The 24705-nt window shown below is 37.7% G+C and overlaps 1 protein-coding gene across 11 annotated transcripts in view; it reads right to left on the bottom strand.

Moving 5' to 3' along the window:
• Positions 1 to 24705, bottom strand: part of CSGALNACT2 (chondroitin sulfate N-acetylgalactosaminyltransferase 2) — a 43081-nt gene that overhangs the window by 7942 nt on the left and 10434 nt on the right. For 4 of the 11 annotated variants that reach the window (XM_084996993.1, XM_084996992.1, XM_084996991.1 and 1 more), the window contains 6 exons: positions 18108 to 18304; positions 17369 to 17555; positions 14046 to 14262; positions 12530 to 12631; positions 9106 to 9284; positions 7004 to 7098 (listed from right to left, as the gene is read on the bottom strand). In XM_084996993.1, the coding sequence (XP_084853119.1) occupies positions 7004 to 7098; positions 9106 to 9284; positions 12530 to 12631; positions 14046 to 14262; positions 17369 to 17555; positions 18108 to 18128 (801 nt within the window). In that variant the 5' untranslated portion in view covers positions 18129 to 18304. Of the gene's footprint in view, positions 1 to 7003; positions 7099 to 9105; positions 9285 to 10716; positions 10875 to 11551; positions 11641 to 12529; positions 12632 to 14045; positions 14263 to 17368; positions 18305 to 24358; positions 24476 to 24705 lie in introns of those variants that run through there. The other 7 variants (XM_084996989.1, XM_021072398.2, XM_001926417.7 and 4 more) reach the window with 5 other exon arrangements.

Here is a 24705-nt window from a genome sequence, read left to right as displayed (position 1 = left end):
TGCAGGACACAGAACCTTTGCCTCACCTACTCAACTCAGCCACTGTAGTGTAAAAGCAGTCATTAACAATAAATAACCAAATGAACATGCTGTGTTACAAAAAATTTTATTTATGGCCACTGAAATCAGAATTTCATACAATTTTCATGTGCTATGAAATACCATCCTTTTAAAAATATTTTTCAACCATTCTTAACTTGAAGGCCATACAAAACTAGACAGCAGGCCACATTTGGCCTAGAGGCCACAGACTGACCCCTGGCCTAGAGTGATCAGTAGGGCCACATCAGAGAGAACCATGTGTGCCTGGTCACAGGGTTTGGGCTTAATCCTAATGGCCAAGGGAATTCTCTGAAGAGTAGGAGCAGAAGGAGTAACAAGATCAGATGATGTTTTTAGAAGATCATTCTGGCTGATAAGAGAGAAAAGATAAGACGTAAGAAGGCAAGGACAGAGGCAGGGAAGCTGATTAAGAGGCAACAGTTACAAAACAGTGTTTAGTCCCACCATCTTTCATCCACAATTCTCTCTCCCACCTCAGGCCTGGAGATGGGAGGCTGGACTACAGACTATCATGGTACGTACAGAAAGAAAAAAAATCTGATGGATGTAGGACAAAGAACTCACATGAGTCTGGCAGGAGTGGGGCATAAGAGGGAAGGATCAACCAAGAATGATAGCAGACTGCTGTTCTGACAGTGGGTATGTGATGGTTCCTTCCCCAAGAGGGGGAGCAGGGGGGAAAGGGCCAGCCCAGAGAGGAATGATGTGGAGCTCGGTTCTGGACATAACAAATCTGAGTGAGATGCAGGGCGACTACACAGAAATTCTTATAGCTGTCTCCTCTGTAAACTAGGGGTAATAGCAGTCCCTACCTCCGAGGTTGTTGCAGGATTAAATGAGTTAACATGCATGAAAAAAAACAAAAAATAAAAAACTGAACAGTACCTCCCACATAGAAAAGGGTACATATAAAATATTAGCTATTTTAGGATTAAAATTTCTAAAAATCATATACAGCATTTCCCTTTTCTCTTTTTTTTTCTTTTTTTTTGGTCTTTTTAGGGCTGCACCCATGGCATATAGAAGTTCCCAGGCTAGGGGTCAAATTCGGAGCTGCAGCTGCCAGCCTACGCCACAGCCACACAGGATCCGAACCACCTCTGCAACCTATACTGCAGCTCACGGCAACGCTGGATCCTTCACCCACTGAGCAAGTCCAGGGATTGACCTACATCCTCATGAGTTGCTAGTCAGATTCGTTTCTTCTGAGCCACAACAGGAACTCCACCATTTCCCATTTTTAGCTTTACATTTGCCTCTACATTTATACTGCTATATTTATGTCCATTTCGTGAACATTGTCTTCTTGACATAATATTAACCACAATATAATTCAATTTATCATTTTATTATTAGAATTTTGCTTGCTTTTAATCTTGTCAATATTATACGCATACTGTTATTCTACAGCTTCAGATTATTTCCTCAGGAGAGACTCCTAGGAATGGAAATAGCTGGATCAGAAGGATGAACTTGTCTGAAAACTCCTGACCCAGAAAGCTCACCTGCATTCCCACATCACTGGCAGAGACGGAAGAGCCTCCACTCTACCATCCTCACTCACAAGGCTGTTTTTTAAAAACAGCAATTTGGAGTTCCCCGTGGCGCAGTGGTTAACGAATCCGACTAGGAACCATGAGGTTGCGGGTTCGGTCCCTGCCCTTGCTCAGTGGGTTAACGATCCGGCGTTGCTGTGAGCTGTGGTGTAGGTTGCAGATGCGGCTCGGATCCTGCGTTGCTGTGGCTCTGGCGTAGGCCGGTGGCTACAGCTCCGATTGGACCCCTAGCCTGGGAACCTCCATATGCCGCGTGAGCAGCCCAAGAAATAGCAAAAAGACAAAAAAATAAAATAAAAAATAAATAAAAATAAAAAATAAAAATAGCAATTTGACAGCAGAAAAAAAGTAGTACCGCATTGTTTATTTATTTATTTTTAGTAAAAATGACTATTTAAATATGTTTATTGTGAATTACTGTCAACTACCTTTTACATATTTTTTCCTACTGGATGTACTTTTTTTTTTTTTTTTTTTTTGGTCTTTTGTCTTTTTAGGGCCACACACCCACGGCATATGGAGATTCTCAGGCTAGGGGTCTAATCAGAGCTACAGCTGCCGGCCACAGCCACACCAGATCTGAGCCACATGTGCGACCTACAAACTCAAGATCCTTAACCCATTGAGCGAGGCCAGGGATCGAACCCGCAACCTCATGGTTCCTAGTAGGATTCGTTTCTGCTGTGCCATGATGGGAACTCAGTTTGTTTTTGTTTTGGTTTTTTTTGTCCTATTTACTTTTAATATATCTTTTTTTTTTTTTTTGTCTTTTGTCTTTTGTTGTTGTTGTTGTTGCTATTTCTTGGGTCGCTCCCGTGGCACATGGAGGTTCCCAGGCTAGGGGTCCAATCGGAGCTGTAGCCACCGGCCTACGCCAGAGCCACAGCAATGCAGGATCCGAGCCGCATCTGCAACCTACACCACAGCTCACAGCAACGCCGGATCGTTAACCCACTGAGCAAGGGCAGGGACCGAACCCGCAACCTCGTGGTTCCTAGTCGGATTCGTTAACCACTGCACCATGAAGGGAACTCCTACTTTTAATATATCTTTAAACATTATAGAGAGGGAAGTTTTTTGTGTTTTAACTGAGGAGACTGAAGCTTAAAAAGGTCAAATAACTTGCAAAGGTTACAAAGTGATGAAACAAGACTTCAAGTAGAAGTACTTAAACTTATTTTTCTAGACAACATCTGGAACAGATGAATCCACACTCCGGTCATTCCTTGCCTACATCCTCCCAAACCAGACAATATTATCAGCACTTCATCCTTGTAGGTTGAATCCATTTTGGATTTTTTTATTTTTGGTTTGCTTTTCAAGTAGAATTTTCTATAAACTTTTTGTTTTCAAATAATTTAAGGGTTACAGAAAAGTTGCAACATAGTAAACAGTTCCCATGTACTTCACATGCAGCTTCAGCTTCCCCTAGATGTTATTTTACATTGTTATGGTACACTGGTCAAAACTAAGAAACCAGCACTGGTACATTACTATTAACTAAACTCTAGACTCTATTTGGATTCCACAGTTTTCCCTTTAATGTCCTTTTTTTCTGTTCTAGGATCCAGTCCAGGGGATGACAATGCACTTGTTATGTTTCCTTAGTCTCCTGTGGAACAGGGACAGTTTCTCTTTTGGATGACCCTGACAGTTCTGAGGAGCAATGGTCAGATATTTGGTAGGATGTCTTCCAATACGGGTTTGTCTGAGACTTTTTTTCATTAGGCTGGCGTTATAAGTTTTTGGAAGGAAGACCACATGCGTGAAGTGCCCTTGTTACATCATATGAAGGGGTACATGACAACACTTCATTACTTGGTTTAAGGTGGTGTTTACTAGGTTTCTCTGTTGAAAAGTTACTCCTTTTTCATACTTGTTTCTTTGAAAGTGAGTCATCTAGCCCCACCTTCTGGAAAAGGGAGTATCTACAAAAGTTATTTAGAATTCTGTAGGGAAGATCTCTTTCCCCTAATCTAATACAATCAACCCTTATTATTTATCTATTAATTCACTCACAAATTTATTTATATCAATATGGACTCGTGGGTATTTATTTTATGCTTGTGGTTTTAATCCAGTACTATGTTATTTATTTTGTTGCTCAAACTGTTCCAGCTTTGCCCCTGGGAGCTCTTTAAGGCTCTTGAGTTCTCTGACATACCCTCGCCCTTTTGTTGTTTGAGTATTTCCTTATTTTCTGGAGCTATAAGATGCTCCAGGTTCCTCTATTTCCTGCCCCAGCACTAAGATATGGAAGCTAGGTGTGCTTGTTACTCTAAAGATATCACTGCTTCTAGGCCCTCTCCAGGACAGAGCTAGGTAATACACATACAGATACTATGTATACATCCTTTGACTTTTTAATCCTAAATTGCTATTAACTTCTTTTACGTATTTCATCAACAACTATTTAATCAAAAGTGTTACTGGGTTTTTGCTGTTGTTGACCATTGTTTTATTCTCAGATCTTCCTCTTTCAATGTGTTCATTTCTCATTCTGCTGAATTAGAAAAGGTCTCAGAGAAAAAAAAAAAAGTTTTTCAATGTTCAAAAATGTCTATTTTGCCCTCAGATAGTTTGAATATGGATTCTAGAATCGAAGTTGTTTTTCTTCAGTATGTTCAAGGTATCACTTGATGGTTTTCTAGAACCAATATTATCACTAAGAAGGCGAATGCCAACCTGATTATTCTTTCTTTGTAGACAAGCTAGGCTTTGCTGTTTCTGGCATCTCTAGAAACTATTAGGATTGTCCCTTAACTTCTGTTCTCAAATGCCAGAGGACTTATCTTTCTTAGTTCTTTGAAGTTTTCTTCTGTTTCCTGCCTGCTCTGTTTTCTCCTTTTTCTTCCTTCCGAAACTCCTATTACACAATCTGGGAACTTCTGGATTGATCTCCTACATCTCAGTTTTTCTCTCACATTATTTCTTGGTCTTTATGTGCCCATATGGCCTGTCTTCTAGTTTACAAATCTGTTTCAATTGTGATGATTCTGCTATTTAGTCCATTTACTGAGTTTTTATATTTTCACAATTTCCAAGTTCTTGTTCTTTTAGCAACACGCAGTGTTTTGTGAAATTAATGTTTTCTCTAATTCCTTAAAGATATATTTAAAGTTGTTTTTTGAATTCATATTCTTGTGTGTGAATTTTTCTATTTATTAAAATGTGCTGTCTCTCTCGTATTGTTGGTTTCCCTCAAATATTTGGCTACTTGTAGTTAGCTGCTACTCATTTTTGTTTCAAAAAATCATTGTTCTAAAACTTACGGCTGTTAGCTATGATTACAGGGGTCTATCTCTCATAAAAGCGAAGAAGGGGCTAAACGTGGTCCTAGGCAGAATGTGCCAAGAGCAGCTCACGTTTGGAGTCTGAGGCTCCCTATCCATCCTACAACTCAATATTCCTACAACTCTCCCCTGCCTCTCTAGCTCCAGTGACCACATACACTGCCTCAGCCTGTAGGTCAATGCCTGTGATGCCTGCCACTTAGCACCCAGGGAAGCAGACACACTCCACCACTCCCTGCTCTCTGTGAGCTCAGAGGATGCAAGGTTCTGTTCTCTCCTCCATCAATCAATCCTATGACAACTACTGTCATCTTACAGAAACTTTTCAAAATTTAGATCTAGTAATGACACTTCTTTCATTCTCTAATACTAATATGCTTTTTATTTTTAGTAATCATTTTCACAAAGGATTGAGGGTAAGACAGTTATGGATGCTTAGTTTGCCATTTTGACCCCATTTGTATCTATATTCCTAACTAATACTAGCCTACAGATAAGGCAGGAGAGAGAGAGAGAGAGAGAGAGAGTGAGTGTGTGAGTGTGTGTGTGTGTGTGTGTGTGTGTGTGTGTATATACATGCTTTGCCAGGGTTTGGTATGAAGACAATGCTGGTCTCATAAAACATATTAAGTAGATCATATGGCACTAATATTACCTGCTCTTTGTTTTGTTTTTGGCTGTGACCATGGCATGCAGAAGTTCCCAGGCCAGGAATCAAACCCGTGCCACAGCTGCAACCCGAGCCGCTACAGTGACAATGCTGGATCTTTAACCTGCTGAGCCACATGGGAACTCCTGCTCTTTGAAAGTCTGAAAAAACTCACCAGTGAAACCTATCTATGTATCTGCATGGTAACTGGTAATTGTTCTAGAAATTTATTTCTCTCAGTGTTTTCTTATTTCTAATGTTGTGTTTTCCTTTTTATCATGCATCTGCCCACTTTATGATTAAGTTTTTTCTGCACGTAAAGAATAAGCTCCTATAATTTGTCAACCAGTTATTTTTGGTTTATTAATCCCTGCCTTTTTCTTTATTTCTTTCCTATAGTTATTATTCATTTTTAAAACATATTAAATAGTTTTCTTGGTTCATTTGTTTCCATTTTTTTTCCCTAATGTTAACAGTAAAAGATTAGGCTAAATGTAACACAGTATCCTGGACTGGATCATAGAACAGAAACAGATTTGTAGAAAAACTAGTAAAATCCTAAATAAAATCCATACTTTATTTAGCGGTAACTTACCACTGTTAATTTCTTTCTTTCTTTCTTTTTTTTTTTTTTTTTGTCTTTTTGCCTTTTCTTGGGCTGCTACCGTGGCATATGAAGGTTCCCAGGCTAGGGGTTGAATCGGAGCTGTAGCCGCCGGCCTACGCCACAGCCACAGCAACGCGGGATCTGAGCCGTGTCTGCAACCTACACCACAGCTCACGGCAACACTGGATCCTTAACCCACTGAGCAAGGCCAGGGATCGAACCCGCAACCTTATGGTTCCTAGTCGGATTCATTAACCACTGCGCCACGACGGGAACTCCCACTGTTAATTTCTTAATTCTGATGAAATTACATGGTCATATAAGATGTTAACATTAGAAGAAACTGGGTGAACAGGAACTCTCTATATTATCTTTCAAACTTTTTTATAAAGTTAAATTATTCCACAAAGTTGATTTAAATTTTCTTTAAAATTTATTTAAGTTCTGATATATGGCATTCTCATTCCAAGACTTTCTAGGTAATTTCTATAGTATATTATTCCTTCTTAGTCATTTTAATTTCTAGTTAGTAAGGTTTTTAAAATTAAATTTTCAGTATTTCTAAAAATAAGCTGGTAGAAAAGACCATACAATTTTCACATTCTAGAATATGAATTTTTCTCTATAGCCTAAAGCTTTTTTCCCTGCCCTAGAATGACACCTATTTCTGAAACAATAAATATGAAAGCATTTTATGGAGGAGGGTAGACTATGAAAATGTGTTTACAATAACTATAGTTTTTAATTGAAACTTTGTTTTCTACTTGTGAAACAAACATAAAGGAACCTAGCAAGGATCTCTGAGGCTTTTCATAACTGATAGTAAGAGACTTACCAGCTGCTGTTCCACAGGTGGGGGTACATCCTGATTGGCATAAACAATGGCAGGGTTGTAAAGACTGAACACCACAGGGTAAAACACCTTCTTACCTATAAGTTAAAATACACATTTACATCACAAAAAGAAGTCATAAAATATGGTGTGCACCATTATTGCAATATCTACTAAGACTTCATTAAAGTCTTTCTTTGTAACATAGGATGATTTTATTAATATTGTATTTTATCAATGTTTAGGTTACTGAAACCTCATGTTGATGAAAATGATGATGATTTTATAACACATCAGTAGGTCAGGCTATGAAACTATAACCTTGGAAACGAACGGACAAAAAAGACTAAAGGATGCCTTTACTCCCCCCCTTTCTTTAAACACATTTTTTTCTTTTTAGGGCTGTACCTGCAGTATATGGAAGTTCCCGGACTAGGGGTCAAATCAGAGCTGCAGCTGCTGGCCCAAGCCACAGCCACAGAAGCACCAGATCCGAGCTGAATCTGTGACCTATGCCACAGCTTATGGCAATGCCAGATCCTTAACCCACTGATCAGGGCTAGGGATGGAACCTGCATCCTCCTGGTTACTAGCTGGGTTCTTAACCTGCTGAGCCACAATGAGAACTCCTTTTAACTTATTTTTTTAAACTTTTTTTTTTTTTTTTTTTTTTAGGGCCACACCTGCAGCACATGAAAGTTCTTGGTTTAGGGGTCCAGTTGGAGCTGCAGCTGCTGGCCTTTATTCCCTTTTGACATGTTTATTCCCTTTGACCTTGGGAAGAGGCACAGGTCTATTCTCTCAGCTGTTCATTACGTGAGTCATTTATTAATCATTATTTCATCAAATTAGCAGTAACAGATGTAGATTAACCTCTGACAATCACTAAGAAACATAGTAACTTCTCTTAAATCCGCCCTTCAATATGAATCATAGAAACAGTGAATCTAAAGGATATTGTACAATGGATACAGAGAGGAAACTAAAATACAGAACTGCAGACAGATTTGAATAAGATTGGAAAGCTTGGGAAGACTGATTTAAAAATACCCAATGTGATAGCCCTTCCAAAAGGCCTTGTCATTAGTATTCAAACTGTTAGCAGTTTAAGGCTAACTAACTAGCCCATCTCCCCTCACCAGAGAACTTCTTGCTGCGACTAGCCTCAGTCAGACATGACAGACAACACGAAGGGCTCAGAAACTGTCAAAGACCCTGGAGGTAATGTGACAACCTTTTTATTATACGGTGGCTTAGAGATGTTCATATTATCTTCATTGATACCCACTTAGGCAAGGGGAGCTAAACTTCCTAGAGGCATATTGATTTCTTTACATTAAAGAAATAATGTCAAATACATGAAAATATTTCTATAAAATATTTCTTTTACATTAAGCAAATACGTTTCCTTCAACTTTCACATTCTGGACTTCATGCTGCCTAGTGTAAAAAAATATATATCTAACTCTCATTTACCCACTAGGCTCACATGGAGTTCCCTACAACTATCCCTAACCAAACTGATTAATAAGAAGGTAGTAATTGGCATGATATGAGCAGTTCTATATAGAAAACATTTACTGTGAGTTTTTTTTTAATGCAGAAAACTTTCTTTTCACATTTAAAAGAATATTTAATATATAAAAATGTCATTTGCTCTTAAATTTTCTTGGAATATGTACAACATAAAGCAAATTAATCATTCCAATACTCATGCATAGTCTGGAGAACAAGCACCATCTGTATCTCCACCTCTGCGTGAGCGCCTGCCTGTGTGTATGCTGGCGCCATCTGCCTGAGGGAGAGTGCTTCTGACTCACATCACACTGCTCTTTTTCTGATAAGTGTTGCCTCCTCCTTGTCAATTTCAAGACTTTCAATTTCTTTGCACTTGTTTATTTGGATTCAAATGTAGACAGCAGAATTGGCCGTAGAAGAAGAAGGAGTATGAACTTCAGAGGAGAAAATTACTTTTTTTACTTACTATTCCAGATAAATTATGCCTAATATAACTTAAAAAACATAATTAACTTGATTCAAATTATGGGACATGCTGACACTGTTCTAAATTCTACACTCAACTCACCCACCAATGTTTTACGCACCTGGCTCAGCATTTAACCGGCAGCTGTTAAGGAACTCGGCTGAGAAATATATATCAACATCACAGAAAAACATCAAGACCTCGCCCTTGTCCCAAGCTCGGGCACCCACATTTAGTCCTCGTCCACGATTAAATTCTTCATTCAATGAGACCAAGGTGTAATTGTGAAAATTAGACTCACTATGAGGAAAGCACATACAACAAATGATAAGTCCCACTTAGAGTTGACTCTCTCCCTTCAACACAACTTACAAAATATATTCTACCCTTCAGGTATTTATTATCTTGGTTCTACATTCATACAGGGAAAGGCAATCATTGGCTTCCCGTGCCTGATCATCATCAGGGACAGATGGACACTAAATGCCCACATTTGAGGCAACATGCTCATAGTATGAAGTTAGTATGAATTGAGGGGCCACTGCCCTTCAGGATCTTAAAAGTTTACTGAGGAGATAAGAAACACACACATGGAAAAATAGCTGTAACATTTGGTAATAAGTAATGCAATTCACAGGGATGACACATACTAAGAATGCTCTTGAGTTCCTCAGATCTTTGCTCAAATGTCCCCTTATCAGAGGGAGCCTCTTGTGTTCTATGTGAAGTAGCCCTGACCTCCCCTCTCTTGGTCTCTATTCCCTGCCCAGCATTGTTGTTCTCAGTACCACCAGACATCTTTGTTCAATTGTCTCCCACTAGAATGTAAGCTCCATGAGAGCAGGGATTTTGTTTTGTTCACTGCTATGGATGCGGTGCCCCTTATAGAGTAGGAGTTCAATAAATATTTGCTGGATAAATGAATGAACAGTAGTTCTGGGGAAAAAAAGACTGCTTTTGTCTGGAGTAGTTAGAGAAGATGTTAGAAGCAGAATTTAAGTTATGCCTTGCTTAAAATCCTGAATTCAGTGGCGAGTGTAAAGATCATTCCAATTAATTATTCTCAAAGGCAAGGAGGTAAGAAAGTAGAAAGCATTTTAAAAAAGAGGGACCAGACAAGTCAGATTGGAAAAGAGGGATCCTAAAATGGGAACAATGAGAGAAGACCGAAAAGGGTCAGACCGAGGACTACCTTCCATGAGAAGTTAAAGAACTTAGTCAGTGTTCTGAAGTCAAAGGTTTTTCCACCAGGGCAGTGGTTCTCACTCACAGCATCAGATTCCCCAGGGAACATGTAAGAAATGCAAATTCTAAGCCCTCCCCCGCCCAACCCTTAAATCAAATATTAGGGGAGGAGCTGAGCATCTGTGTCTCTCTTGGGACAAGTCAACTGAGGTGACTCTCATGTTAAAGTTGGAGAACTGCCACACTTAGGGAGAGCTGGATTAAAAAAGGAACACTTCAAAGAGATTACTCTTACAGTAGTATAGAATGGGAAATGGAAAGATGGAAACAAAGGCTCAATAGTGCATGGAGTGGACTCCAAGTGCTCTGAGTGCCCACGCTCCCTTTTACAGGTTATAAATCTCTCCCTTCTTTGGGGAAACTGTCAATGGCCTCACATTCCCAGCCCCAAGTGGGAGAGCTAATTACAGAATACTCAAACGCTAGTAATTTCAGAGGGGCAGGGACCAGACTCAAGCTGGGGTAATCACAATCCCCCCAACCCCACCTGGCCACAGTGACTGGCTCAAGAGTGGGCAAAGGTCCTTCCCTGGGATTTCCTCAACTGGATCTGGGAGAAAACTCTTTCCTCTCTGATGGCAAAGCTGAGAAGACGTGAGCCCAGAGCCGCAACAGTCATATACCTCACATGTGGAAGAAGCCAATCTGCAACAGGAGAATGAAGTCAACATGCAGGGAAAAACAGACAAGAAGACAACAAGAGAATTCTGACAGTATTCGAGTCTCTGGTCCCAACCCCTATGATACCAAAGCTGTTTTGGTTTTCTACATTAAATTTGGTTATAATAATCCCTTTAATTTTGAGAGTTATCCAAGATTCTTCAATAATGCTCCCATTTTTCTCAACCAAGTTCAAGATAAGTTTGCATCATTTGCCACAGAGGAGTCTTGGTTAATGCAGGGACAACTTCAGTAATACTAATGTGAGTCATTGGCACCTAGTAGGTGATCTGAAGATGTTAAAGAGGGAAGAGACAAAAGGAAGAAATGGAGAGGGGGAGAACCTTGATTAGAGTGGTGGCAACAGCAAGGAAAGGACGGAGTAAAGGCCCCGTGCAGTACACAGGAATTGACCAATTAGAGGGGAAGAATGAATGAAACACACTTGCTCTCAGACATCAAGCCCAGGGGATCATGAGATGGTCCTAGTCAGGACTGAAAGGGGGCCATCAGGAGGAGGAGCTAGTGAAGGGGGAGGCCCAGACAATGTTTGTTTCTCACACTCCAATACTATGACAGTCCCTTTGGGGCAGGGACTACAGTTTCCTCCTTTGCACCCAGTCCTATCCCAACCACCCCGGTCAGACTCCCAAGCGGTGTACCTGGAACATAGTCGGTAGGACTCAGTGAATGTTAGTTGAACGATTCGAGAATGGTCGGCCAAATCTGGACTCTTAGGGAATGGCCACAACTAGCAGAAAGGTAAAGAAGCAAGTAAAGGATACAGAGTTGATGGGGTCAGAAAAGACAACCTAATATCTTACATTTTAGCATATCTACATTTATAAAATATTTACATTTACAAACATCAGAGGAGAGTTTTAAGACAGAAGTACTGCTGAGCTATCAAATGTAAAAAAGCAGTCAAAGAGGATGACAGAGTAAAGGCTGAATTTGGCAGTTAGGTTATAACTTTGTTTCATAACTTAGAGATGAAAAGGATGAGAAGCTATAGAATTAATAATAGAGTATTAAGGAATTACTAATTCATTCATTCAAACCTCTGAGCACCTACTATGTGCCAGGTACTATAGGAGTTGCTTGGTTAGAGGATTACTGTTCTATGAGGTTTAGCTGTGGAAGGACAGAAACCCAACAGTAGCTATGGGGTACTGTAGAGTCAGGTGGGGGTCTCTTAAGGATAGGGGATACCTAAGCATCATTTACAGGGTGACAAGGAACTTAGGAAAATGGAAGGAAAGAAAATAAAGGTGGCAAGTAAGAGACAAGCTCAGGAGATGATATCAAAGTGAAGGGATTAGAGTGAGAAAAAGGGCAAGAGTCAACAGAAGGAAATAAAGAATAAATGGAGGCAAATATACAGAAGGTGAGTGGGCTGCAGAGGGAGAGCACCCTAGTCATGCCATGCTGTCTGCCAAGAGGTTAGGAGAAGACGAGTCTTTTAGAGATGCATGAGTGCACTTAGGGGTGAAATGAGGAACTCTCTACCACCACCACTCACATGCTCAACCAACTTTTAAATGGCAGATGTTCAAAATTATTAACTCATGAAGTATCTGAAATTCTCATTCTTCTAGTGTTACATATCAAGGACTTTAATGTGGACATGGCTCACCAACCTTGTGACAGATTCCAGGATAGACTTGACTTTAGATAGTCCTTCTTTACCAAAATACACCACTGTGAGATGGATTCTCTTGTCCTGATGAATACACACATCCCTAAAAGAATTGAAAAAATAAAGCTCATTCGGAAAAATACATAAGGCACTACTCATTCTGAAAGCAATCACATGAAGCTTTAACAAGAAAATAAGCATTACTCATTTAGAATGAAATCACATGAAGGTTTAAATAAATATAAAACTGGCAATATTGCTGAATTATTAAAGGCATCACAGCAAACACATAATAATATATGTCTAAATGAATGCAATGCTTAGACGGCCATGTAAGCAACCCAAAAGGGTGCCATATTTCAGAACATTTTTGGAACTTTTGCTTTGATATTGCCCTCAGAAACAAATTATAAGCTATTCAAGGAAATAAGTTTAATCAGTTCAAAACCACATAAATAAATAATTCAAATTTGAGGTCAAGAGTTATTTTGTCTTCAGACTGGCTATTTCCAGAAATTATACCGATCATTAAGGAATAAATATTCGCCATGATTGAGATTATAAACTGTAAAGAATAACATAGCATATGAAAGGAACTTCATGAAAGGCAATTAAAAATGCTTAGGAAATCAGATCTCAAGAGAGCAATTTCAAAAAGGCAAAACTCATTTGGCAGCTTCCAGATATTATATGACAGATTTAGGCTTTTATACCCAATAACTTCAGTGAGAACAAAGATTGGGGTTACAAAGCATTAAAACTAACATATTAGAATATTAAAAACATGACATCTGTTAAATTAAAATGAAAAGGCTCGACTTTCCCCACTTACCCTAACACGTAGTTGTTAATTCCTTAACATTTTAGAATTTTAAAATATCCAAATGTAATAACCAAAAAAAGAAAAAATTCTTTTAAAAACTGTTATAGTCTCTGCTTCCCAAGAAGGAATAATGTTCTCCCATTTTTGCATGCTTTTTTTATTTGTATTTCTAAAATTTCCTTCAATTTTAAAATTCAATTGGTTCTCAGGGGAATTTTCTGAGGCGACAGCAATGTTCTATACCTTGATTGGAGAGGCAGTTACATGAGTGTATACACTTGTCAAAAGTCATGAAATCTCTATCCTTAGAACATGTGGATTTACTGTATGTCAGTTATGCCTCAAAAAAGTTATTTTTCAAAATTCAACCTGTTCTAAAACAAATTCAAACACAATGATAAAGGTGATCAAATTTTGTTTCTAATAGTGTCACCCTCGACTTACTTCATAGTTCAAACTGTCAGTCACAATATACTATACATGCTTTAAGAAAAAAGGGACTATAAAATTATTCCAAAGCCTATAAAATTATTCCTATAAATTATTTCCAAAGCCTATAAATTATTTCCAAAGCCTATAAAATTATTCTACAACTCTAAATAATCATACTCAATGAAGGTAGATTAAATAAAATGGCATTAAATGTGCTTCTTTGTAGAAGCACTTAGCCAAATTGCTAAGCCCTCAGAGTTACCTGAAGTTCTGCATAAACTGTGCAAATGCTTCAGTCCTTTCAGCGAGAGGCACAATGATGTTAATAATTGATCTAGTAATGTCAATCATCTCACTCTTCACTTTCATGAGAGGTCCAAAAGGGCGGAAGAGGGTCACATGTCTATATTCCATAAGGTCTGCTTTCTTAAAAAAGAGTTCATACTGTGTGCCCTTATCTCTCTCCGTGCGATAATAACCTAAAAGAAAGAATTAGGATAAAGATGTCTTCTGCCAAAGTTTACGAATTCAATATGACTACTGATTTTACTCAAAGATCAAAAGTATGAAAACAGACTTGCAGGGTTTTTATCTATTTGTGAGAATTTTATCCCCCTGGTACAGTCATTAACAACTATTTCTTTAAAAGGAGAGGTTAGGAGTTCCCTGGTGACTCAGTGGGTTAAGGATCTGGCGTTGTTACTGCTATGGCTCAGGTATGATCCCTGGCCTAGGAACTTCCACATGCCTTGGGCATGGCCTCCAAAAATAAATAAAAGGAGAGGTTAAAAAATGTTCCCCACTCTGTTATATTATTTACTCTATAAAATACGCTCCAAATGACAATGTTTCTTTTCAACATATGACTTTTTAATAGTGGAGCCTATCAACACAGAAATCAAATGATGAAAATAAAGAAATTACTTCTAGCAATATTAAATTCTACACCTGAGAGTCAAAAGTTTTTTTTTTTGTTTGTTTGTTTTTTTCCACTTTTTTAGGGCCGCACCTGCAGCATATGGAGGTTCCCAGGCTAGGAGTCTAACTGGAGCTGGAGCTGCTGGCCTATGCCAGAGCCGCAGCAACAAAGGATCCAAGCTGCATCTGTGACCTTCACCACAGCTCACCAGATCCTTAACCCACTGAGCAAGCCAGGGATCGAACTTGCAACCTCATGGTTACTAGTCAGATTCATCTGCTCTGCACCACAACAGGAACTCCGGGACTCAAAACTTTTATTGCTCAGTTCACCTTAACAAAAAAAAAAAAAAAAAAAAAATGAACTGAGAAGTTCCAATCATGACACAAGGGTTAAGGACCCGATGTTGTCTCTGTGAGGATGTGGGTTTGATCCCTGGTCTTGCTCAGTGGGTAAAGGATCAGCGTTGGTGTGTTGCTGTGGTTGTAGCATAGGCTACAGTTGCAGCTCCAATACGACCCCTGGCCTGAGAACTTCCATATGGCACAGGTATGGCTGTTAAAAGAAAAAAAAAAAAAAAGAGAGAGAGAGAGAAAAGAAAAAAAAGAACTGAGTGCATTTGTGTTGGGCACTGACGTTATAAAGGGGTTTACGAGGTCCCAATTCTGAGGAAGGGTCAGTCTAGTGAGGGAGACAGAAAAATAAAGAAATAATATAGTAATATACACATGCAAACACACAAACTCAGAATAAGATCAAAGAAAAATTAGTATAAATTCATACACAGTGATTGAGATGCCTCTGGGGAAAAATATGTAAAGTCTACTGGGCAATCTGATTTTTAAGTGTGACACTTAGGAGAGAGATTAGACCAACAGATGTGTCTGGAAATAAAATGCTGAACAAGATAGACTGGTTCCACTTCTCCAGAAGCTTATAGTCTAACAAGAACTACAAATCAGAGATGGGCAATGCCATATACTATGACAAATGCTATGAGAGGGGACACAGGGTAGAGGTAACAAGAGCACCCAGGAAGCACTGCTATCTCAGACATGCACGTTGCAGATGACTTCACAGAAGTGACATCTAAGCTGATGTATGGAAGGGGAACAAGAGCTACTAAGTCACTGTCAGTAATTATTTTTTTGGTGAGGGAAGTGGCACAAATGAGAAAAAATGAGGAACAAAATATGTTCTATACAGAGAAAAATCCTGAAGTGATAGAATCCGGGGGAGGTTTTTTTTTTTTATGTTATCTTAGTTATCTTATTTCCCCTGCAGCTTTCAATTCTGCCATAAATTACAAACTGAATTTATGAAAAGACAAAAAGCTGAGCTTGCAGAAAAATTACAGGATTTTTGAAACAAATAACACACCAAAGGCTGCAGGAAGTGACAAGAGGCAAAAGAGGTGGCGAAAGGGAGAAGACAGAGGAAATGCCACAGAAAAGCACAAGGCCCTCCCTGATGGCCTTTAAAGGCCCCAAGGTATTATACTACAGCAAGTGATATCCACAATGATTTGGGGTCCAAAAAACTACATGTGGTATACTGTTTATAGACTCAAGCAAAGAGAACTTTAAGAAACATTTGTGTCCAAAATGGTTTTAAGTCTACAATTAAATATTGAGCAGGGGGTATTAAGATCGAGATGGGTTGAGATCTATAGTTATTCCTGTTTATATCAATCAACAAATACATTAAATTTATACAAGTGATCTTCAACTTTTGAGTCATGTCCCATCTTGACATACAAAAATCCTATGCCCTTTCTGCAGTCTGTATTAGGAAAATAGGTTTATTTCTTTACTTTTCCAAATGCCAAATATGCTTTTCAAAACTATGTATGCCTCCTGATATATGTTTCTCCTCGTCCTAAAATACAGAATAACTACTAATCTGTTAAACTAGATTCTTTTTCTTTTCTTTAGCAAATAGTTTTCAAATCTGGCGCCTTAGTGCACACATTTCAAAAAATATAAAAAAGGAATTAAGATTGAATGCAATTACAAGTTAAGAGATGAATGTAAATATATACACATGCAAATAAACACACAAACCCCAAGAGTCCTTCAACTTGGGGAGTATTCTGCTATATAAGCTTAGATTTATTCTACTTCCCTGGTCCTTATTTTCTATTTTATTATAATCACATTGTAAGGTTTTCTAAAAAGTCACTTCAAATTCTTGGTAGAATTTAGTGAATAAGTCAGCCATACAATGAGACACCAACATTGAATGCTTTCACCGACACGTGGCATCTGAAAAAAGGACAGACTTAACTTCTTTGCACAACAGATGCTGACTCACAGACATTGAAAAACTTATGGTCTCTGGAGGAGACAGTTTGGGGGTTGGGGGGATGTCCTTGGGCTGTGGGATGGAAATCCTGTGAAATCAGATTATTATGATCATTATACAACTACAGATGTGATAAATTCATTTGAGTAATAAAAAAAAAATAGCAAAGGGAGCTATATCCAATCTCCTGGGAAAGATCACGATGGAAGATAATATAAGAAAAGCAATGTAAAAAAAAAATTTTTTTTTAATCATTAAAAATGATTTTAATTTTTTGGATAATGACTGACTTATATTACCAGCATACAATAATATAATTCTGTCATACAAACATTACTATGGACCAACATTTTTCACATTACCTTCTATGAAGTCATTTTCATTAAATATCAGTTTCTCTCCAAGGGGACCATCTTCATCTTCCTGTTCATCATCTTCATCAGGATTATTAATGACCTCTAGGCCGGCTTCAATAACTTCTACCAATTCGTCTCGTTTATCTTTTCTAACTGGCTTTTCCTCTGGATGGCGAGTAAGACCCATTTCCAACTGGAATACTTTCATTAAGGTAAAACTTTCAAAGGGAATGACCCCATACTCGCTAGGTAGTTTGGCTCCTATGCTAACTTCAGCTTTGTCAATTTGTGAATGAAGAAACTCTAAAAGGTCACTAGGTACTTGTTCTTTGTTGCCTTGATAGCCTATACCATTAGCCCCCACATTCTTTCTCTCTTGCAATGATCTCATCTTCTCACTCATTTCTTGTAATTCTTGTTTTAATTGGGCAATTTGGCGTTTCAGACTAGTTGCTCTGGTTTGATAATGTTCTTCTTGCTCCTGCAGGAGGGCTTGATAATACTCTTTACCATAATTTTCCCCAACGATACCGGGGAGAGATGCATTTCCATCCGTCTGAGGGGCACATTCTAGAAGGTACAAAAATAATACCAAACTGCAGAGTAAAGCGAGACCCAATAGTAGCCAGTGGCTCCGGGTCTGAAGAATCAATCCTCTTCTAGGCATTCTTATTAATGTGGACTTGTCTAATGAGATAAGCTCTCTGCTTGTTCATACCTTTAGTAAAAGATTATTAAAAAGTACAAACAAAATCAGGATTTCCATAAAAGGTGCCAAAATGAATTTGGTTGTAGCTTTAAAAATTTCTTTCTTCAGCAGTGAAGACTATTTGCAGAAATGAGAAGTAATGCGTATTTTCTGTATTGTTACCATGATACCCAGAATAAAGAAATCTGATCTACACAATCAGATAAAATTCCATGACACGGGTGGTGGTTTTTCTGAAAGAAACAGATCAGAATCAATCAGCATTTTGTTTCCTTGAGTATATCAAATTGTTGATAGCTTCAGTAAACTTGGCTATGTGACTACCACAGAACATCATGAGAGGCACCAATATAGAGAGAATATTTAGTAAATGTTGGAAGAACGTATTAAGAAAAATACCTTATTAAACACTAAAATATCACATGTAATATTTTCAACCAGAACATCTACATATCCATAACCTGAAAGAATCAAAGAAACATTAAAACTATGTTGCGTTATAGATTTTATTGGTCCCTAACAATTTGAAAATTATATCACATGTAACTCTTTATTAACATAACACTTCGATTAACTTGCCATTTTCCACCTATAGCATATCATCATTTGGGTGTTGAGTTTCTATAAATTGTTTCTGTTATATTGGTAATGGCTTTTTTTAATGCCTTTTTTTTTTTTTTTTTTTGCTTTTTAGGGCTGCACTCACAACATATGCAAGATCTCAGGCTAGGAGCTGAATCAGAGCTGCAGCTGCTGGCCTATGACACAGCCACAACAAGGCAGGATCTGAGCCATGTCTGTAAACTATACTACAGCTTAGGGAATGCCAGATCCTTGACCCACTGAGGGAGGCCAGGGATTGAACCAATATCCTCATGGATGCTAGTCAGGTTCATTTTCACTGCTCCACAACTGGAACTCCAATAATGGCTTTTTAGAAAGAAAGATTTTCTCCCAGCTTATTCAATTCAAACATTCTACTTCATTAATTTCTATAGCTCAACTCAATCTAAGAGCCTTAAAAATAAGTGGGGGGAAAAGCAATTTCAAAAGGTCACATACATCTGGAAAACTCATTAAGAAACATTTTTATATCTGAAGTCCTCCAGGAGATTATTTGAGCATTAGATCATATCTTTCCACTGTATTACACAGCAACAGATTTCCCACAAGTCTGGAAAGGTTTGGAGTCTACATAAAGCAAAACATGAACATATTTATCTTCAGGGAAAAAAAATTTAAGAACCATTTATAAATTTACAAAATTACATGCTATAGTTCATATCACAACCAGTTGTGATATGAACTGCACAACCAGGCAGAGAAGGCTTCCACTGCAGAAAGAAATTCTATTCTAATGAAGTGTTTGTCAAGAATATGATACTACAGTAGGATTTTAACAGTTGATTTCTACCAGTGCAGCAGAACCTGTGGAGGGTCATGAGGGAACATCAGTCCTAGTCAATTTCTTAGTGATTAGGGCAGCCTGGATGCCTTCTGTGAAAAATGCTGCAATACGTGTTTTTTGTAGGACAATATGTACAAAATGTAGGACAGATTCAAACTTCTTATGGCAAGTTGGCAAGTGGACCACAAACAATAGACTTAACTATCTTAAGCCATTGTTACTTTAGTTAACCAAAAGATTACCAAGTATGTGTAAAAATTTAATTCACCATAAGTAAGTTTTACAATGATGGCATCTATTTTACTGATCATAAATCTTTATTTTAAGTGATATAGAAAAAAAATAGGAAACAATTTTGTATTAAGAAAAGTAAGTAGAAAAATAAGAAGGCAAAGCTGGTATTAGTTCCAGGACTTTAACATGCCTCAAAACTCTAATTCTTAGCATAAGAAACCACTTAAATTTCATTGTTTAAAAGTTAAAACTCAGCAGTATCTCTTTTTAACTATTTATAAGTTATTACCAGTCCGTTTATCAGAGAGAAGACTAAAACTAAAAATGTGGAGATATAATCGTAAACTATTAATAAAATTATATTTTTATACTATATTCAAATTTGATAATAGAACTAACAGTATCTAAGTATTTCAACCTTTTATTAATATGGTAACTCATTTCTTCTTTATCTAAACAATGTATTTTAAACTGTGATATATCATGCATTAGTGGATCACTACCAGAGGTTTAGTTTTCAATAAAACAGAACAGGAAATATTGCTGTATACTGGTGTTTTGTGTTGCAAATATTATGTATATATCTACACATACACACATACATATGCATATGCATGAGATATCCACATAAAATGTATTTATAAGTCAGTTGTGATACTGACTTATAAAAATACTGACATACTTTCAAAATAGTGTTTGCTATTCTCTTCATTGTGTGTAGGAAAAATAGCTCAGAAATGAAAAGATTTTTAAAAGGTTACATAACTATTAAGTAGTAGAATCAAAGCCAAGGATTTCTTTCTCCTTCCTTTAAGCAAATATAGGTTTGAGGTGTTACATGCTTATCTTACAGTTGAATATTACCCACTGCAATGAAAGAAAAGCTGCTGTAAGTACTTGAAAATACAAACATTAGCTGCATAGCTCTGTAGTTGTTAAAAACAAAAGATTCCAATTAAAGTCTTATTTGCCTAATTCCTGAAGGAGACTCTTTAGACACATCCTAAAGGACTATGACAGCTCTAACTATGTTAAGAATAGTAGCAGAGGAGTTCCCATCATGGCTCATCGGTTAGGGAACTGACTAGCATTCATGAGGATGTGGGCTTGATCCTTGGCCTCGCTCAGTGGGTTAAGGATCCATCAGGGCCATGAGCTGTGGTATAGGTCGCAGACACAGCTCGGGTCCTGCGTTGCTGTGGCTGTGGTGTAGGCCAGCAGCTACAGCTCCAACTGGACCCCTAGCCTGGGAACTTCATATGCCGTGCGTGCAGCCCTGAAAAGACAAAAAGACCAAACAAACAAACAAACAAAAAAATAGTATTAAAGAAAACATCCATTTTCTGGTGTTAAATTCTTAACTGCCATCATTCTTTGTAGTATGTCTGTGTGATTAACAAGATTTGATCATAACCCAGAGTGAGCAGTTCTGTTTGTGACTCAGTGGGTTAAGAATCCAACTAGTATCCATGAGGATGCGGTTCGATCCCTGGCCTTGCTCAGTGGGTTAAGGATCCAGCATAGCCGCGAGCAATGGTGTAGGTCATAGATGCAGCTTGGATCTGGCATTGCTGTGGCTGTGGCCTAGGCTGGCAGCTGTAGCACCAATTCGACCCCTAGTCTGGGAACTTCCATATGCCACAGATGCGGCCCTAAAAATAGATAAATAAACAACCCAGAGTAAATAAGCAAACTTCCAAGCACCAACAGCAGACAGTTAAGTGTTCCAAGGAGAGAACAGAATACTGTGGAGATGGGAAATTGTACTGTCAAAGATATGTAAAACAAAATCAAAGATGTCAGAGCTGAAAGAAACCTTAGCAGCCACCAAATTTTACTCTTTAAAACAGACTAAAGATGCTTATAGCCAAGGTGCAATAATATGGACCAGATTCACTCTCATACTTGAAACAAAAACAATCAATTAAAAAAAAATATATATATATGATTTTCAAAATACTGAACATTAGTTAATAAAGTACATTGACTCCTGAGGAAACAAGAAACAAATGACTGCACAGCTTACTGCCTTAGTTTCCAGGCCACAGCACAGCGAGGCCCCTCCTAAGCAGAGTCCAGCCGACCCCCTGAGATCATGAGGTGTAGCTACCAGTCTGAGGAGAACCAGGTAGCCAGGTTCGAAGGATTCAGCACCAGAGAATAATGCTGCACGGAAAAATAACTCCAGAGATCTGAAAAGAACACCCTCTGGATGTGCAGCAGAGCACTGATCAGTATAGGAATATGAAGAAACTAACTGAGGTTAAGGAAAGAAGCACACAAAAAATTAGAAGACACAGAACTCAGCATTCAAACAGGGCCAAGAATGGTGAATGTTCCCACCAGACTATAAAACCTCAAAATTCATGAGCATTGGATAGAGTACTCAAAAAGGTCTCACCTCAGTAGTGGGAAATAATTAGCTCTAGACTAAACATGGGTCTGATCCTGCCAACAAATCTTAATGGCAAGGCCTGAAAAGATCAGATTGTTTCCATGTAACTGCACGACAAGCCTCACAAATATTTATAGGAATACAAAAATATCCAGCACCCAGTAAAATTCAAAATGCTTGACAGCCAAACAAAAATAATCAGGCACAGAAAAAGAAAAATACAACCCACAGTGGAAAAAAAAAAAAATCAGTGACTGAAACTGACCTAGAAATGACACAGATGCTGAAATTCACAGAAAAGGACATTAAAACAGTTCTTATAACTGCATTTAAAGAGATGTTCATGCTAAAAAAAAAAAAAAAAAAAAAACTAAGAAGGGACTTGTATGACATAAAAGATCTAAATTGAACTATAGGAGATGAAAACTTCAATGTCTGGGTTGAAATATATACTTAATGGGATTAACAGCAGATTAGATATTTTAGAACAAAATAGTAATAAATTGAAGACAGAAATTATTCAAAAGGTAGAAGGAAAAAAGATTGAAAAACATAAATAGGGCAACCTGATAAGTTGTGCTACAACTTCAAGCAGCCTAATATATAAGTAACTAGAGTCTTATATGTATCTAATTAGAGTCTCCAAAGGAGGCTAGGGGAAATATTTAAAGAAATAAGGGTGAAAATTTTCCAAATCTGATGAAAACAATCAACAAAGAGATCCAAGCTCAATAGATACCAAATACAACAGCCACAAAGAAAACTAAAACAAGGCTCATGATAAATTGCTCAAATACGATGATAAACAGAAAACCTCAAAAGCAGCCAAAGGAGGAGCTCCCATCATGGCTCAGTGATAAAGACCCCAACTAGTATTCATGAGGATGCAGATTTGATCCCTAGCCTTGTTCAGTGAGTTAAGGATTCGGCTTTGCTGGTGTGAGCTGTGGTGGAGATCACAGGCATGGCTCAGATCCTGCGTTGCTGCAGCCATGGCACAGGCTAGCAGCTGCATCTCCTATTTGATCCCTACCCTTGGAACTTTCATATGCCACAGGTGTGGTTCTGAAAAGCACGCACACATGCACACGCACACATGCACAAAAGTGGCCCAGGGAAAATTACACATCATACACAAGAAAAAAAAAAAGAGTGAAGCAATGTCTTTATAGAACTAAAAGGAAAAACAGTCTACCTAGAATTCTACACAGAAAAAGTATCTTTCAAGAATAAAGGCAAAATACTTCTTTTAGGCATTAAAAAGCTAAAAGAATTCATCACCATCAGACCTGCACTTATAATCCTTTAAGCAGAAGGAAAATGTTAGATGGAAATACAGATCTACACAAAGCAATGAAGAAACCAAAAATGTTAACTACATGAATAATTATAAGATTTCTGTTATTATTTTATAACTGAATGAAGTGGATAAAGTCCTAGAAAGACAAAAACTACTAAGGAGAAACAGTAAACATGAATAGACTAATAACAAGATGGAATTAATAATCAAAAAAATACCCACAAAGAGAAGCCCAGAACCAGATGGTTTTACCAGTGAATTCAACCAAGCATTAATAACAATTCTTCACAAACTCTTCGAAAAAATAGAGTGAATACTTACCAATTCATTCAATAAGGCCAGTATTACTGATTCTAAAGCTAGATAAAGATATTAAAACTACAAATATTCCTTATAAATTTGGACACAAAAATCTTTAATAAAATATTTTCACACTAACTTGATCAACACCTAACACCATGACTAAATTTATCCCAAAAATACAAGGTGAGTCTTCCATCTGAAAATCAATTAACATAATATATCACATAAATAGAATAAAAGACAAAACCCATGACTGTTATCAACAGACATAGAAAAAGCATTTGACAAAATCCAGGACCACTTCCTGATAACATCACTCAACAAAATAAGATTAGAAGGAAATTTCCTCAACCTGATAAAGGGCATATACAAAAATCCCACAGCTAACTTATATTTAATGGTGAAAGACTGCATGCTTCCCAAAGATCAGTAATAAGACAAGGATGTCTGCTCTCATCATGTCTATTAAACATCATACTGGAAGATGTTCAGTACAATTAGGCAAGAAAACAAAATACAAGACATCTAAATTAAAAAAAAAAAAGACTATCTCTATTTGCAGGTGATGTGATCTTGTATACAGAAAATGCTGAGAAATTCACTAAAAGTCTATTGTTAGTAATGTAGGAGCTCGGGTTGCAGGATACAAGATCAATAAATCAGAGATCCCTTGTGGTGCAGCAGGTTAAGGATCCAGCGATGTCACTGCAGTGGCTCGGCTCTGGTCACTGCTGTAACATGGGTTTGATCCCTGGCCAGGGGATCTTGCACATACACAAAAAAGATCAATACACAAAAAAATCAACTACATTTCTATAAAATAGTAATGAACAATGTGAAAACAAAATTAAGAAAACAATTTGATTTATACAGAAAAGAATAAAATGCTTAGGAATAATTTTACCAAAACAGTGCAACTTGTACAACTTTACAGAAATTGACAAGCTTATTCTAAAATTCATATGGAAAATTCAAGGAACCCTGAATAACCAAA

This window comes from Sus scrofa, chromosome 14, assembly GCF_054392235.1.
Source record: "Sus scrofa isolate SSC_HxYL_T2T_F1_AM1 chromosome 14, Sscrofa_HxYL_maternal_Yorkshire_Landrace_v2.0, whole genome shotgun sequence".
In the NCBI taxonomy this organism is placed as follows: domain Eukaryota; kingdom Metazoa; phylum Chordata; class Mammalia; order Artiodactyla; family Suidae; genus Sus; species Sus scrofa.
Note: the sequence above shows the minus strand (reverse complement) of the source record. Positions and strands in the feature narration are given on the sequence as shown.